Genomic DNA, 18,273 nt, shown 5'->3' with positions numbered 1-18,273 from the left:
AGTGAGGCACTGTACTTTGGGTACAGTGAAAATATAATTAGTCTTGAATTCAATTCTGCCTCTGAGGTCACTTACTACATGTGTGACCTTGAACAGATCACATCATCTCCGTGTCTCAGTTTCTTCATCTATTCAATGGGATGGGTAGACAAGATGTCCTCCAAAGTCCTTTCCCAGCTTAGATCTATGATACTATGATAATTATTCAAAGCATAATAAATTATCAGAGCTTGAGGACACATTAGATTTCATCTGGCTCTGGTGTCTGAGATCATCATGGTTTTCTTAAACATGTATGGTAACTAGGAATACAATTTTTGTGCTGCATACATTAACTAATCAGACATCTACATCTACAATTATGCCAGACAAGTACAATAACTTTAAAGAATATATGTCATTTTGATATTGTTTTGGTTTTCATCTAAGTTCTACAGTGATAGATAGTCAAAACCCATTTTTCAAAAGCCCTTAGTTGAAATGAAGTGAATTATCAACTTTCTCTTTAAAAAAAATTAATTCTTATGTAATATATTGAAATGTTTTCAGTTTCAATTTAGAATCAAATGATAAACCATCAGATACTTAGCACTCTTTAATGGAATGAATGTTTCAAAGACAAACTCTATTATATCTCACATATCAAGTTAGGAAACCTCTTTTAAATTCAACACAACAGTGACTTCAAAACAATTGTTAAAAAGATGCACAATTTGGGGTGGCTAGGTGGCATAGTTGGGGTGGCTAGGTGGCGTAGTGGATAAAGCACCGGCCTTGGAGTCAGGAGTACCTGGGTTCAAATCCAGTCTCAGACACCTAATAATTACCTAGCTGTGTGGCCTTGGGCAAGCCACTTAACCCTGTTTGCCTTGCAAAACCCTAAAAAAAAAAAAAATGCACAATTCTAAGAAGCTCAGTAAAATAGTCACTAGAACATATATCAGATTCAATGAACTAATTTTTGTGCAATATATTTTGAGCCATTATCAACTTTAAGGGGGAAACCCAAAATTAATTAAATTCTTAGTATTCTAACAAAAACAAATAATATTCAGTGAAAACTCATTTTTCAAATGCCTTTAGTTGAAATGAGGTAAATTATCAACTTTCCTTTATTGAAAAAATTTGTTATGTAACATCTTAAAAATGTAAAAATAAAAAATTTTATAAGCAAAAATATTATTTTTAACTTAAAACAATTCATTGGAATTGTTTCATTTTATATCATTAGAATTACATTCTTGAAAGATTCTCATCCTTTCTGAAGATAACTTTACCTATAGAGTTTAGGCTTTTTTTGATCTTCCTCTGAAAACAGTTCTCTCTAAATCTATTCTAAAAATGACCTAAGAACTTTCCCAAAACTCTAGGTTCACAAGCACCCCATTCTAATCTTGTGGATTGGCTCTAAGAGGGTCATTTTCTTAGCTAAATTCACTTTATGTCTTTTTTTGATAGAATTACTAGACCAAGAAAATAGAAGAATGACAGATTTAATTTACCTAGATTTGAGGAAAACATTTGACAAAGATTTTCCATATCATTTTTGTGAACAAAATAGATAATAGACAAGTCCAAGTGTAGATCTCAGGAGATGCCTCAGGAATGGATGGATTTGGGGTGGCTAGGTGGTGCAGTGTATAAAGCACTGGCCCTGGAGTCAGGAGGACCTGAGTTCAAATGCAGCCTCAGACACTTAATAAAAAAAAGGAATGAATGGATTTGCTCTCTCGGAGGAGTTTCTAAAGTTGAGAATGAATGACGTTATCAAGGTTATTATCAAGGGTGATAGAAGAGAGATTCATAATTAATTCTAAGTTGAACTAAGTTGACTACTGAGATCTTTTCCAATCTTGAAAGTCTATGAATCTATGGTCTGAAAGGTATTTTAGAATGTGAAATATTAGAACTGGAAGGACCTTTGAAATCAGGATGCCAGAATTGAAAGCTTCCTGAGAAACATAGAATGTCACAAGAGGAAATGACAAGTACATAGCAGTTCAGGAATAGATAGATAGAAACTTAGGGATGAAAAGGGCCTTGAAGTATATACTTTCAAAAGTAATTGATCTTAGAATGAAGAGTGTCTGAGCTGGAAAGGACTTTATAACTTGGAGTACCAGAACTGGAAGTGATCTTAGAAGATAGATTGTCAGAAGTGGAGAGAATCTCAGGACATGCTGTTTCTTATAGCTACAAAGTCCTCCTGACCCAAAGTCCTCAGCCTCAAGCTCTCCACCTATTCCCCCTCCTGTTAAAATCCAATGTGTTCTTCATTATTGTTCTATTAGAAACCAGGAGGGATGGGAATTCAGTGAAGCCTAGAAGGATATACATGAACTGATGCTGAGCAAGATGAACAGAACCAGAACATTGTAATCCTAAAAGCATCATGGGGTTGATGATCAATCATAATGGACTTGTTCATTCCATCTGTACAACAATCATGGACAATTTGGGATTATCTTTGATGGGAATATCATCTGTATACAGAGGAAGAATTGTGGACTTTGAACAAAGACCAAAGACTATTACCTTTAATTTTTTTTAAAAAATGTTATTTTATTATGTAATGTTGCTATCCCTTATATTTTATTTTTTTTCTTAAGGATATGAATTCTCTGTCAACATATTCAACTTAGATCAATGTATAGCATGGAAACAATGTAAAGGCTAACAGACTGCCTTCTGTGGGGTGGGGGAGGGAAGAGAGATTGGGGAAAATTTGTAAAATTCAAAAATAAATAATTTTTTTTAAAAAATCCAATGTGTTCTTTCATATGTCCCATATGTGTACTTAACCAATTCATTTATCACTGAATCTCAGAAGTCTAATCTGTAGAATGGAAACATGATGACATCTGTCCCTTCCTCACATGCCCCTGGCAAAGATGAGTGAATCACTGAGCTCAATACCTAATCTGTGTGGTGTGCTTAAGAAAACTGGATGGTATAGAGAAGGAATAGACAGAACTTAGAATCAGTGGTCCTTACCATATCCAGGGAGAAGAGGGATTTGAAGGCTGAGTTAGAGGAGACTACCAAGACTTCCAAAAGATAAGAGAACAGTATTGATGTGCCATTCTTGTGGATCATAGAAATGGGGGAAGCATTGATCCGGGCTTTCACCACTATAGGCATAGACTTAGGGAACTGGCGAAGAACCTGTAAAGGGGAAAGAGAAAGAAGACCCTTTAAGCGTAATCAGAGCCATAGTTCCTATGGTCTGGGATGGCCCAAGGACAATGATCTTCCTTTCTTTGTTGCAGAATAGAAAGAAAAAGGGGAAGGTCACAAGGGCTCATCCATAGCCCCCAATCATGGACCTTAATTACTTAGCCACTAGGTCAACCCTCTTCCACTCTGAGCAAACAAGAAGTCTGGGCTTAAGCTCAGCATGGTGCAAGTGGATAGATTACTGGTTTGGGATTTAGGAAGACTCATCTCATGAGTTTAAATCTGGCCACAGACACTTACTAGGCAAGTCACTTAACCTTGTTTGCCTTAATTTCCTCATCTGGAAAATGATTTGGAAAAGGAAATCTCAAGTCATTCAAGTATTTTTTTTAGGCTTTTGCAAGGCAGATGGGGTTAAGTGTCTTACCCAAGGCCACACAGCTAGGTAATTATTAAGTGTCTGAGATCAGATTTGAACCCAGGTACTCCTGACTCCAGGGCCAGTGCTTTAACCACTGCACCACCTACCTGCCCTATTCAAGTATTTTGCCAAGGAAACCCTAAATGGGGTCACAAAGAGTCTGAAACAACTCACTGACAACAACAAAGATATTATCCTTCAGTCCAGGACATACATGCACCCCTTTACCCAATAAATAAGGATCAAACCATCCCTAGTCCCTTGTCACCACCAACCAGATACAGAGACAGATATTCCAGAAACACACCTCAGGAATCAGCTTCCCCAGCACTGATGTGGTGAGCTGATTGTCTTTAGAGTTCTGAAAGTAATAAACATAATCATAATAATAATAAGAAGAAGAAATTCATTTGCAAAAAACACATAACATACTAGAAAGATCACTGAATAAGGAGTCGGGAAATTCAGATTTTAGTTGTAGTTTTGCCACTGAATCAGTGGGTAGCCCTGGACAAAGTCATTCCTCCTCTCCCAGCTTCAGTTTATTCTTTATAAGTCAATTTAAAGCAATAAGCATTTATTATGCAGAGTATATTATATTCAAGGCCAACAATCCTTGCATTGTCCTCCTAATAGGCATAATATGAGGACAAAATGAGAGAGTAGAAGTAAAATGTCTTTATATAAGTAATGACTATGGAAGTCTGTGAACAGGCAGTTTTCAGCAGTCATATGAAGAATGTACCAAACCACTAAAAGCATAATAAATGTAAAATAAGCAACCTTGAAGTTTTGTCACACATCCATGTGATTCACAAAGGTACTAAAAAACTAAAAATGGCAGAAATGGGGTTTTAGGCAGACCAAAACACAATACACTGTTGATGGACATGTGAATCAGTCCAATACTTCTGGAAATCAATTTGGAATTCTTTCTTATGTTTGAGTCTTCTTGGACAAAATGATTAAAATAGAAATGTTTTACCTATTACATATGTTTAACCTACAATTGATTGCTTATCATCTCACAAAGAGAATTTGGAAAAAATAAATTATCTATTCATTTGGAAATGCCATTAACATTATCATTATTATTGTTGTTGTTAAAATCATTTTTATTATCCCTCAAAGTGATGTAGAGGTAACCTTGGGTTCTTGAAGACCTCTCCAAAGGAGAGAATAAGAAGCACAAACTCAGAAAGATCTTACTAAATTGAAATTGTTATCTATCCCTAGCTCTTTGCTAATGCATTGTCCAAAAATTAACCTACCTACTTTTCACTAAGAATTACCCATAAAGGACTAATTTTCCTGTCAAAGCAATTCACAAAACCACCTGCTACTAAAGGTTTGGAGAAGGGATTATGATTGTCCAACAGTATCCAGATAGATGAAATCAAAGACTCGCATAATAAATCTTTCCATGGGTGGAAAAAGGTGCCTTTATGGGAAAAATCATATTCTAGGAATCAAAGAACAAAATTATTTTCCAAGATGCTATAATTGACTCTATTCAAGTATTTGAAAGCCTCTATTCCCTCTACTTCCTTCCAAAGGAATCTACTCTGTTTTACCCTTAAATGTCCTATTCTGTATTTTACTGCTCTATGAATTTTCTCAAGTCTCTTAAGATATTTGTGCATAATTATCTTTTTTATTGTACTAATTACGGAAATTTTTTTTATTCCACAAAGATAATTTTTTTTTAATTTTTAAGAGTTAGAGCAAAAATGTTAAATACATTTTAACATAATAACAATCCTACACATGTACAGCACTTAATACTTTGTCAAAGTGTTTTTACATCCATCATCTATTGTGTAAGATCAGGCATCAGTTAATGTCTATGATTTGCAGATAGGGAACCCCTATAAAGACTAACAAAGAGAAGAATGTGAAGAGAAACTTGTGAGGAAAAAATACTAAGGAAGGAGATGGAATAATCTTCTTTATGTAACTCACATACTCCTCACAGTAACACATAGAAAAATCTGTCTCTACTTACCAATTGTCCTGTGATGTCTAAATTAACAGAACCAGACTTTTGCATGAGGAAGAAGATTGAATCTAACAGATCTTCTGAGATTACAAAGCTAACCATGGCATTCTTAGAGCCCACTTCTTGAGCCAAGGTCAAGGAGTACTCATGTGGAGGGAGAACTATCGGCTTGCCCAGCAGGTAGAGCGTAGTCTAGTCAGAGGGAAAAAAAACAGGGTCTTAATACAGAACTCTTTAACATAAGTATTATTCTTGAAGGTCAGAAGACTTTACCAGGTATAGCAGGGAATCAGATCAAGATCAGATTACCAGCATCAAAAGTAATTCTTATAGTTGGGTTTGATCAGCAAGACTGGCCTTTTGGTGGAAAGGGACAATAGCTCCTAAAGACCCACCCCGGGTGCATATTTGCAGCAAAAACTCTTTTTATATTGAGCCCTTTGAGTCCAAGCTCCTTATCCTATAGTTTTATCTCTTCTTCACAACAAATTCCTTCTGCTCCAACTAAGTTAGTTTCTTCCCTATTTAAATTGCCCTTTCCTCACTTGAAGTGCACACCTTCCTTTCTTCTCTAAATCCTGCCATCCTTGGAAATCCAACTCAAAATCCATGTCCTCTAGGAAATACGTTCTTATTACCCTCACCTACAGTAGCCTCTTTTGGCTATGATAACCTACCTATGGTAGGTTCTTTCAGAACCTAGATTTTGAACTGAATTTATCCCTTGATCAGATCCCATGATGCATTCTTTGCTCATTGTGTGTTCTATTTTCCCCAAATAGACACTGAGTACCCAGAGGTCAAGGACTGAACCACTATCTCCTAGCTAATATCACAACTTAGTCCAGACAGGAACTCAAGGAATGCTAGGCTGTTTGAATCATTAGGGAAGCACATCTTTTGCTGTAACCAGAAGGTTCCCAAACTAAAAGGTAGAAAGTGTAGCAGATGCATGGAGACTAGTTGGTACTAGGTAAACTCAGAACTTACATTGACAATCAAGGACATATAATCCTTGGTGAAGGTAGGTAGTTGGGTCAAAGAGTAGCTGATCTGGGTTTCAGGACCAAGAGGGTGGAGACCTAGAATTATAAAAGAAGAGACTATAACCACCAGACTAGAATTATCTAGCTCCATGCTAGAACCATCATTAGAGATAATCTAGTGTAATAAAGATCACTAGATGCAATGGATAAAGCACTGGACCTGGAGTCAGGAAGATTTGAGTTCAAATCTAGCCTCAGATACTTACAAGTTACGTGATCCTGGGCAAATTAATTAAACTTTGTATGCCTCTGTTTCTCTACCTGTAAATTGGAATAGTAACAACATCTACCCCCCCCAGGGTCATTGTGAGTATAAAATGGGTTAATATTTGTAGAACACATAGTAGATGCTCTAAAAAAATCACATTTCTTTCCTTCTAATACTCTCATTTTATAAAGGAAGAAAATAAAACCAAGAAAGAGGAACTGCCAACTGCCTAAAGTCATGAAAAGACTTAATATCAGAACCAGGAATCTATTTTCTAAGGACCTTTCCAAATCTTCCATTCTGTGTTCTAAGGTCCAAGGACCTTTCTAACTTTGATATTCTAGGATTCTTAGCATCAGCATCAGGTATGGTATAATCATCATGGAATTTGGAGTCAAACAACCAGGGTTTGACCATCTTCCAATACTGATTAGAGGGATGACTCATTTAATCACTCTCAGCCTCAGTTTCCCTTCTATGAAATGGAAATGATAGAGTGGTAACATGACATAATGGAAATGGAGAAAACACTTAATTTCAGAAGACCAGAGTTCATATCCTTGACCTATTACTCAACTGACTTCTGATACCTTGGACAAGTCAATTCCTTTGAGTTTCAGTTTTCTCATGGATAAAATCAAAAGAATTAAAGCAGAGGATCTCAGTCACTCAAAAGTTCCATATCCTATAATTCTATGAATCCTGCATTTGACTATCTAGACAAGGCAGCTACATAGAGTGCTTTGTAAGCTGGAAGATTACATATAAAAAGATCACATGTTTACTTCTTCTCATACCTCAAGACATAAGCAGGTACCCATCTTGGACATACATTGATGACTGTTGTTTCTAGTGATCTATACTTCCAGATATTGACTAAGTATTCATTGTTCTCCTGATTTGTGATTGATGATCCTTGAATCTGAGGGGCATCAGTGATTTCCCATGAATCTGAACCTAGCCAGAGGGTGAGCAGCCAAATCAAGTTGGTTCATAACACTTACCAAGGAGTGTACCCATAAAAATATTCAGTCTTTCAATCATGGAAGAGAGCCTCAAACATATCTATACCAACAGGAAAGAATAATTAAGAAGATGGTCAAGGCAAAAGAAGACCTAACTATAACAAACAATTAACAGGCATTTATTAGGTTTTTTATTATGTGATGATCTCAGAGCCAAGAACTGAGTATATCAACAAAAATGAAATGCAGTCCTTACCCTCAAGGAACTTACATTCTAATGGAGAAGATAACATGTATGTAGATAAACACAGGAGAATAAACAGAAGGTAACCTCCAAGAGAAAGACTAGCAACAGGAGGGAGTGAGAGTTAGCTCCCCACAAGGTCCATTCTCCAACATCCCTCTTTGCCCAATGATCCTAAAATGACTTCAGTGAGGATAAAGACCTTCATAATCATAGGCAAGAAAGGTCAATTGGGTTGACAGAGATAAACCAAGAACAGATAGATATTAATGAGGAGAAAGGTGGGAAGGGCACTGTGCATCAGATCTTGAAAATAATAGGAGAAAAGAACAAAAACTTTGAAAAGGGAGATAGGGAAATAGAGAGAGCAGAAACTGTCCAGAACACAAAAGACAATCCTGATGTACTTCAAAGTTTTGCTACCCCTGCTAGTTCTGGGGACAACAGTTCCTCCCATCAGGTTTTGTTCAATAGGTAAAAAAGTGATTTGAAACCATAAAGGGCTTTAGAAACATTAATGTTTAAAAGTTGATAGCAAGGGGTGGCTAGGTGGCCCAGTGGATAAAGCACCGGCCCTGGAGTCAAGAGTACCTGGGTTCAAATCCGGGCTCAGAGTGTCTCAGACACTTAATAATTACCTAGCTGTGTGGCCTTGGGCAAGCCACTTAACCCCATTTGCCTTGCAAAAACCTAAACAAAAAAAAAACAAGAAAAAAAGTTGATAGCAAGTTAGATCCTTTCTAGATAAATCTACAATGGATTCCTACTCAAATAAGCATTTCATTCCAGGAAATAATATTTATCTGCCTACAAATTTCTTTTTCCTATCCTCAAAAAATGTAAACTATGTAATCTAGGACATTTCCCTTTTTTGCTATAGGACTCAGGATTTAGAACCACATTTCCTGATTCAAACTTTTAAGCAAGTCATTCAAGTCAGTGCCCACTGCTTCCTGCCAAAGTCAACTCCTCTGTTTGAATCTATTCTGAAGTAAACGGGAATGATGATCAGTACTTTTAAAAAATAAATAGCATTCCTTCATAATGTGCGTAAAGTATGTGGTGATTTTTCAAACCATCTTCTTTGATCCTTGGGACTTCTCTACAAGGTGAATAGGGAACAGACTTTCCTCATTTACAATGGCAAAACTGTTCAAGGAAATCCTAAGAAGGATGTGAGGAGAATGTCATGTAAGATATGAATAGATGGTAGCAGGAGGATGCAGGAAAATACAAGAAGAATCCCAGAGTCATAGTTCTCTCCAGTCACCTCTATAAGACGCTAAGGAGCCACAAGAAAACACTGGGTATAGTTTATTTTTTCAGCCTGCTAGGACTACTGCTCCTATTTCCTCATAGGTTCAAACAAAACCCAAGCCTAGAAAGCAATTCCTTCATTTGGAAACTGGCCTGGCCCCTCAATTCATTTGAAAAAAACATGGTGTATTTCACAGATGAGAGAAAAGGTCTTGCTCCAAAATCCCCTTCCACTGATGCTTAAAATTCTATTATCAGAGCTGCAGATTTCACTAGCATTTAAGTTAAACATCCCAAGAAGTTGAAGCCAAAAGATTCTTTACCTTCTCCGGTAAGGTAATCTCAATATATTTCTGCAGAGGTTTCCATAATTCTTTTAACCTAGAGAGGACAAATAAAACATTCCTTTTCAGATAGAATGAATACACATTCCTATAGCTCCATAAACCCAAATAGTCAAGGAATAAGCCACTCCCTGCCTTCATGTGGGTCCGCTTCCCTGTAGCTTCCTTCAGCATTCCCCATCAGGATATTCCTGAAGGCTATCCACTCTGGGGAAATACTAAGGAGAGTTTGAATGAAGATCACAATCTTTCCAAGAAAGAAGAGACCCCAGAAATCCTCTGGTCTTACCTATATCTACAGCCTAGAAGCAGCTAGACTATGCAGTGTATAGATATCTGGAGTCCAGAAAGAACTCAGTTCAAATTTAGCCTGAGATGCTCATTTAATTGTGTGACCCTGGACAAGTCATTTAACATCATCTATAAAAACGAGCGAGAGAAGGAAATGGAAAGCCATTATAGTATCTTTGACAATTGGGGTCTTGAAGAGCGGAACACAACTGAAATAACTGAAGGAAAAAAATCCTGGATCCTAGTCCCCCTACAAAATCCACACCATGTGGTCACCCAGTGTCTGCCAGAGGATCTTCAGAAAATAGACTCAATTACTCTCAAGGGGTCTTTTCAACCCTCGACAGCTGTAATTGTCAAAACACATTTCTCTATGTTGAGACAAAATCTGTCTCTTCCCTTCCACTGCTCCAAGCTCAGCCCTCTGGGGCCAAGCAGAAGAAGTCTAAGTTTCTAATAAGTAACAACCCTTAGAATCCTATGTGCATGGGACAACCCAGGCTGAACTGGGTATTCTGACACTGAGCAATTAAAGGTGCTATCTAAGCCATAGTGGTAGAAAGACAACTGCAAAATAGGGGCAAGATCATTGTGTTTAAAGTTAAAGGATCTGAGGGGTACCTAGGTGGTGAAGTGGTTAGAGCACCAGCCCTGAAGTCAGGAGTACCTGAGATCAAATCCGGTCTCAGACACTTAATAATTACTTAGCTATGTGGCCTTGGGCAAGCCACTTAAGCCCATTTGCTTTGCTAAAACCTAAAAAAAAGGGGGGGGGGGAGGCTAGGTGTCCCAGTAAATAGAGCACAAGCCTTGGAGTCAGGAGAACCTGGGTTCAAATCCGACCTCAGAAACTTAATAATTACCTGTGTGACCTTGGGCAAGTCACTTCACCCCATTGCCTTGAAAAAACAAAATAAAATAAACAGCTAAGAACCCAGTCTGATGCCTTTGTCCAGAGCATTTTACAATACACCAAGCAGAAAGAAGTCTCAATTTATTCATTGGTTAATAAACAAGAAGTAGGGAATTAATGTAGAGAATCATTGGTTCAGGAATACCTAACAAAATTTTTTCTTTGACTACATCTGAGATATTTGGAATGTCTAAGACCTCAAGTGTCTCCACACCTCCTACATATACTGTTGTTGTTTACTTCTGTTCCCTATATCTAGAATTCCTCTTTTCTCCTATTTATTCATAGAATTCCAACTCATTCTCAAATATTAACTCATTAAAAAAGGTTTCTTTGATTTAATAAATGCCCTTCAGACTTCAAATAGCACTTTGAACTTTTCTAATGCAATATTTTAATGATTTATATACTGTTCTACTCATTTGCTAGAATATAAGCTCAATACAGGAATGGACCTTTACATAAAAATTGGAATTTTCTACATTCCAGAGGCTATGCATGCAACAATTGTTCAATATGTGCTTATTAAGTTAATGAACAAATAAAAGTCCAGAATCCCTGGAATAAGTAAAAGCTCCCAGTAGTCCTATCACTTAACCTCTCCCCCATCACTTAACCGATTAAAACTCTTCCATCCATGCCCCTGCTGATGTAATACATGTGAAATAAAGAATTATTCAGGATACATACCTGTCTTCTCCATAGGCAACAGTGATTTCCCCAGTTGTAGTTTTGCAGAGAGAAACGCCCAAAAACGGTGATCCTATAGAGGCTTGAGTAACACTTATGTCTCCTGTGATATTAACACTCACTTTTATCTTCTGATGATTAGCAATTCTGTTCAAAGATAATTTATTTTTTTCACTCTTCTGACTTTTTTTTTAATATATCTTCTTATCTCATTGAATCACTAGCGATTTGATCCAATGTAATTGTCAGGGAGTTTGTTGCTTGGGCAAGATTTTGTACCAAGATTCTTGTACCAAGGTATTAATTTCCTTCCCAATTCTTTCTTTCACAGCTTCTACTTCTTTTCAGCTTTTTCTCTAATATTATAATTTTAGTAATAAAAAAATAATTTTAACTCTTCTTTTAAAAACTCTTGCTTCATTTCATCTAAACATTCTGGTCAAATTTGTGCCTATGCTGTGTTCTTCTTTGACTCTTTTCCCTTTGGATATTTTAGTCATTGTCTTTTTCTGGGTTTGTGTCTTAGTCTCCCTAGTCCATCATAATAGGCTTTTAGGGTGAGGCTTTTTTGTTTGTTGTTTGCTTATTTGCTCTTTCATTGCTTACTTCCTGTCTTTAGAGTCAATATTAGGACTGGGCTTTGTGCACTACTGAAGGGAAGGTCTAGACTGTCCTGTGTATGTTTTCTTGAGGTATTGAGTGTTGTATTGTTCCAGAATAAGAGAGAGGTTTGGGCAGGGAGACATGCCAACTTTCAGAGCTCCCAAAATGGTATGAGTAGTGCAAGTTAAACCTGATTATTATCTCCCTGGTCCGAATGCTGCTAGTTCCTGTTCTAGGTTTGGATCTGGGCAACAACAGGATATTGCAGAATTCAACTCCTCTTAGTCTGGAAGCTCTACTGGTTCAGAGTGACAAAAGTTCAGGCTCTCCTTTCTGGAATTCCTGGCCTAGCTATGCTTCTGCAGGCTTCAGACTGGACTACAGCTATAACTGAGATCTCCCTCCCCCACCCTCTCCTTGAGTTCAGTCACCATACTGCTGCTTGCTTCTAAATCGGCTCTTCTCTTGAGACAGGATTCAGGGCCTGGGAGTGATGGGTCATGTGGAAGTGCCCTCCTCAGTCCACCCTAGATATGTGACCAGAAACTGGCATAGTGAGTGACAAAACTGCCGGTTGGCACATGTTACCACCAAGGTACACCATTCTAGGTTTGGAGGTGACCCAGTATGACCCTGGGATTATTAGTTGCCCTCTTCCTGTGCAGGAGTGGTCCAGCCTCCTGATCAGACCACAACCTCAGGGTCCATAGACTTCTTTGTCTGTCTCTTTATGCTAATATGGACTGGAAAAATGAACTAAGACTTTTTCTTGGATTTCCCCCATCAGGATTTGGTGTAGTATATATTCCAAATCAGACTGGAGGAGTTTGGGGGGAAGGGGAGCAGAGTTCACTGTATTGTTTCTTGCTCCTCCATCATCAGTCTCTAATACTATCAGTCATTCTCTGCTCCTTGATCCTCTCTTCTCTCTGAGGCTTCTGTGTGCTCTCTTCTGATTCTCTCCCTATTTGTACGTTCTTCTCACTCTCTTTTCCTAACTGTTTCAAGCCCACTGAAAGCAGGTGTCCCCCAAAGTTATGTCCTGGGACCTTTTCTCTTCTCCATCTATATTAGCTTGCTTGGCGATCTCATCAGTTCCTGCAAATTCAATAATCCGTCCTTGATTGATTATTCCATATTAATCTAACCCTGACCTCGTTCCTGACCTCCAAACTTGTATCTCCAACTGCCAACTAGACATCTCGAACTGGATGTATTATAAATATCTTTAACTTGTGTCTAATATTTAACTCATTTTCCTTTTCCAAAGCTTCCTCTCTTCCAAGCTTCCATATTAACTTGCTTTAAATTTTTCATTTATTTATTTATGGCAATGGGGTTAAGTGACTTGCCCAAGGTCATGCAACTAGGTAATTATTAAGTATCTGAGGCAGGATGTGAACTCAGGTCTTCCTGATTCCAGGACTGGTACTCTATCCACTGTACCACCTCCATATTACCCTTAAGGAAATCTCTATTCAGGGCAGCCAGGTGACACAGTGGATAGAGCACCTAGGACCTGAGTTCAAATCTGACCTCAGATACTTAATGATTAGCTAGCTGCATGGTCTTGGGCAAGCCACTTAACTCCATTGCCTTAAAATAAAATTTTAAAAATTTTTTTAAAATAAGAAAACCTCTATTCTCCAAACTCACTCAGCCTCACAACCTAGGTGTCATCCTCAATTCAATCTTGGTTCCTTCAACTACTAAATAGGGATTAGAACTCATACTTGATTATTGATCCAAAATGAGATAAAGCTTGGGAGTACTGCTTTAAGGAGTAGAAAATACTGTGATGTGAGGTATAAAAAAGGATTCCTAGGCAATAGTCCCTGACCAAAGAAGGCCCAGAAAAAGAGGAAATATTTGGAATCCTTAGTGAGGCATTTTTGCTGCTTGAGGGTTAGTAGGAGCCAGATATATTCTCCTATCCCAAGTTCAACCCTTTCCCAAGGAATCCCCTACACCTTTTCCATCCCCACACCTTGGCCCAAGGATGCATACTCACAAAGATGCATACTTTAACATGACATAACCAGCAGCAGACAGACGAATTCCATAATCAGGTATAAATTTCAGAGAAAAGTCAGAAACATCACTGTCAAGTATAGCATTCCTGAGGGAGGGGAGGTGAGTGTTAGTGCATGATTTCCAGGATGAAAGTTTATGTTCCAGTGTGGATCCTGTTGCCAGAGGCAGCAAGGAAGCAAATAATTAAAACTGTGGCCCCAGAGCAGGAGAGCCAAAACACAAGGTGACTAAATGTTCTAAAGCCAACTAAACCCAACATTTCAAAACAGAACCATGGTCTTTCCATCCAAATTCAACTCTCTCCAAAACTTCTCTATTTTGGTCAAAGGGGAGGCCATCCTTGATGTCTCTCAGGTACTCAAATTCAGATTTATCTATGACCTCTAACTCCCCTGCCCCACCTATGCAATCAGTTGTCAAATCTTATCATTTCTACTTCTTCCATATCTCTCAAATCCAAACCTTGTCTTCCACTCCCCTGGTCCAGGCCCTCATCACCTTCCACCTGGACCATCACAAAAGAATCCTAATTATTCTCCATGCTTTAAATCTTCAATTCACTCCTTCATTTCACACAAAGGCCCAAGTAATATTCCCTTAAGCACGACTTAAACTCTACCCCCTCACTCACCCCCACTTAGGAAATTCCTGTAGTTTATAGTCTTTAGGATCAAATAGAAATTCTGCTGCTTGGCATTTAAAAATCTCCATAACCTAATCCCTTCCTAATTTTTCCAGTCTTATTACACATTATACTCCTTGCACTCCATGATCCAGTCAAACTTAAGCAATCCACCATCTCCCATGTCGGGGGATCTTCTTTTCCTTTGTAACCCTAGCATTTAACAGAGTGCAGAGACCTAGTAGGTACTTAATAAATTCTTGCTGATTGATTGCTTTGTTTGGCAGCCAGCAGGGAGGGCAAGCTGAGAAGATGAGGCTATAGAAAAGTCAGGTCCTTCTATGGTCCTCAGCTTACTCATTTTTTTTTTTTAATGATTATGTTTAACCTTCTGGCTCAAAATGATATAACCTTAAGATCCTTCCCTTCTCTTTTTCAATGACAAATGTCAACGGTCATTCCAGAGTGATTTGGGTTGAATAGTACCAAAAATGAAAGTCCATTTCCTCTTTGGAACCTTCCCATGGAGGTAAGATCAGGGACACAATTATTTTCAGTAGTTTGACTTACATAGAATAAGGACTGTCTGGAAAGGAGCAATAGCTTGAAGAGAGATATTGGGCCGGCAGGAGAACTTACGGGGTATATTGGGATTCACTTTCTTGTGGGTCAACAAAATCAGGAAGTTCAGTCTTCAGGGCAGCCTTCAAAGCCTTGCGTCCTTCATCTCCCACTGAGTAAAAGAGGCAGCATTTCAGTGTCAAATAACATAAGAGCTCAGACAGATCTTAGAATTCATCTAATCCACCCCTCTTATCATATAAAGCAGAAAGTGATTTGACCAAGTCAATAAAGCAAAGCAGAATCAGGACCCATATTCACTGGTATCCACTCTTTCCCCTATAAGACATCATACTCCAAACTTGAGCTCAGACTTGGGTCAGAGAGGAAGTTTCCAGTCAGACTTTGAGGGAAGAAAAGGAGAAAGTGGTTGCTTAAATTGATAAACATTTTATTATTTCAAAACATTTCATATCCATTATCTCAATTGATCCTCACAACTGCCCAGTAGCATAGGTAGATAGAAATATTATCATCTGGTATTTGGTACATGGTTAGCACTTAATACGTGTTTATTGATTCATTGACTGACTTGTTGTCAAGGGAGTAAATGATCTCATCAAAAGAAAGTAAATCACTCAAAGACATGCAATTAATAAGTGGTTAAAGCAAGACTGGTAGACCAGATGTTCAGATTCAAAGTTCAGAGATAGAATCAAAGCACCCCAGAACTTAAATGAACTACAAAGAGCATCTAGTCCATCCAACCCTTAGCAGAGCAGGAAGACCTCTATAGTGTTCATACAATCTTTTCACACTTTTTCTAATGATGAAGAGCTTACTACCACTGGAGCTCTTTCCACTGTACTATGCTAGAGAAAAAGAAGAGGGATACAGTTAAGGGAATATTCCATCTTTTGGCTCATGGAAAGATAGAGGGAGAGTAGCAGGATCCTACACCTCCAGGGTCCAGCATCCTGGAGACATGATCAACCCTGAGGAAAGGTGTGTCCTCTGAATTCCTAGGTCAATCACATGATTTCCTCTTGAAATCAACAGAGATAGATGTAGCCCTTGTAAGACAAAAGAAAGTCAAACAAAATCTGGTGACAAGCAGGAAAAGAGCTGGAACCTCTCAGATCTAGTTATTCAAAGGCAATTAGTCATTTCCCCTAGTGTATTCAGCCCACTATGGATCACTGACATTCTTTATCCTCTCCCAGCAAGAGGGATCCAATGGCCCTCCTGGCCTAGATATGGCCCAGGACTAGAAGGTATCGACAAAGGCTAGAGCAAATTTCTAGGTGACAAAAGATATTAACAAACCAAAGTACATATCCAGAGGAGAATGAGTTGCAGGGTGAAAGGAATGAAAGCTAAACCAAAATCAGTTGAAAGACCACGTTATGTTTAACGAAGTAACTTTGATAACTCTTAAATTATTGGAAAGATTGTTATGTGGAATAAGGATTAATCTCCAAGTGCAGAGCCAGAATAATTAGCAGAAGTTTTATCTTAATAGTTGGTGGCATCTCTGAACAATTAGAATTGAAAAAAAAAATAGAACAGGTATCTTCAGGAATAGGTGAGTATCCTCATAAGGACATCTTCAAACAGAGCATCATAAAAGACTCTATTTGCATTCCAGTTAGACAGAAAGCCTTTGGAGGGGAGCTGCATGCCAGAGTGAACAGCTACCAGTCCCCTACCCTTAGGGATTATCCTCCATTTACATGGTATACATCATACACACACACACACACACACACACACACACACACACAAACATATATATATAATGTATATATATATATGTACAGTAATATACCCCATTGAAAACCCTATATGTACAAAAACATTTCTACCAGTTCTTTTTGTGATGGCAAAGAAATGGAAAGTAAGGGGATGCCCATCCATTGGGGAATGACTGAACAAGTTGTGGTACATAATTGTGATGGAATACGATTGTGCTATAAGAAATGACAAGAAGGATGATTTCAGAAAAGCTTGGGAAGATTTATATGTACAAAGAAGGGAATAGAACAAGGAGAACATTGTGCACAGTAACAGCAATATAGAAACTCTGATCAAATGTGGAAAACTTAGCTAGGTGGCACAGTGGATAGAGCACCAGCCCTCCCTCAAGTCAGGAGGACCTGAGTTTAAATGTGACCTCAGACGCCTAGTGGTGTGATCTTGGGCAAGTCATTTAACACCATTGCCTGGTAAAAACAAAAATAAATAACTATCTTTGTCTTATCCCCAGCAATTAGCATATTGCCTTTGATTAGTGTTTCTTGACTGACTGCTAAGAGGCAAAAAGAATACAAGAGATCTCTTTTGGAGGACCTTAGACGACCAGGTACATGATAGGAAATCCTAAACCTAGGACCCAAACATAAGCTAGAATTAACTGAGTATTCCATCTGACCCAAGAGCTCATGGCACTCTAATGGTTCACAGGTAAAACTTTTACCAATCCTAGAAAGGAAGGGACCTTAGTAGATAGAACATTAAAACACAGAATGCTGAATCTGAGAGAGCACAGAAAATGTGTGAGCCACAGGTGATCATAGATTATCTAGTATAATTCCCTTGTTTTATAGGGAAGAAAATGGAGGATCAAAGAGCTTAAAGGGACAATTATAGCAAGAACTATATGCAAGATGTTGCTACTGTTATCATTATTATGGCAAATATTTTGTATACCAGAAAGTTCAATATAAATGGCTTTGCATAAAAGGGAAGCATTCTAACCCCAAGATAACAAGGTGAACTCAGGACAAAGTTGGTTAATCTAGAAGACAGGTCTTATGACTCTAAGGCTAAATCTCCCTTCGCCATAGGATACAATTTCAGAACATATGGTGCAAAATCTGCCTGTGTGGAATGATGAAT

General features: G+C 38.1%; 1 protein-coding gene across 3 annotated transcripts in view; it reads right to left on the bottom strand.

The window, feature by feature from the left end:
- Positions 1–18,273, bottom strand: part of BPIFB2 (BPI fold containing family B member 2) — a 140,771-nt gene that overhangs the window by 8,126 nt on the left and 114,372 nt on the right. For 2 of the 3 annotated variants that reach the window (XM_074211891.1, XM_074211892.1), the window contains exons 3-11: positions 15,454–15,547; positions 14,170–14,277; positions 11,556–11,702; positions 9,641–9,698; positions 7,856–7,916; positions 6,588–6,679; positions 5,604–5,789; positions 3,906–3,959; positions 2,995–3,165 (exon numbers count right to left, since the gene is read on the bottom strand). In XM_074211891.1, coding sequence (XP_074067992.1) covers positions 2,995–3,165; positions 3,906–3,959; positions 5,604–5,789; positions 6,588–6,679; positions 7,856–7,916; positions 9,641–9,698; positions 11,556–11,702; positions 14,170–14,277; positions 15,454–15,547 — 971 coding nt within the window. The remainder of the gene's footprint in view (positions 1–2,994; positions 3,166–3,905; positions 3,960–5,603; positions 5,790–6,587; positions 6,680–7,855; positions 7,917–9,640; positions 9,699–11,555; positions 11,703–14,169; positions 14,278–15,453; positions 15,548–18,273) is intronic. The other variant, XM_074211893.1, reaches the window with a different exon arrangement.

Source organism: Macrotis lagotis, chromosome 1, assembly GCF_037893015.1.
Source record: "Macrotis lagotis isolate mMagLag1 chromosome 1, bilby.v1.9.chrom.fasta, whole genome shotgun sequence".
Lineage (NCBI taxonomy): Eukaryota > Metazoa > Chordata > Mammalia > Peramelemorphia > Peramelidae > Macrotis > Macrotis lagotis.
This window is presented reverse-complemented; position numbering and strand designations above follow the sequence as displayed.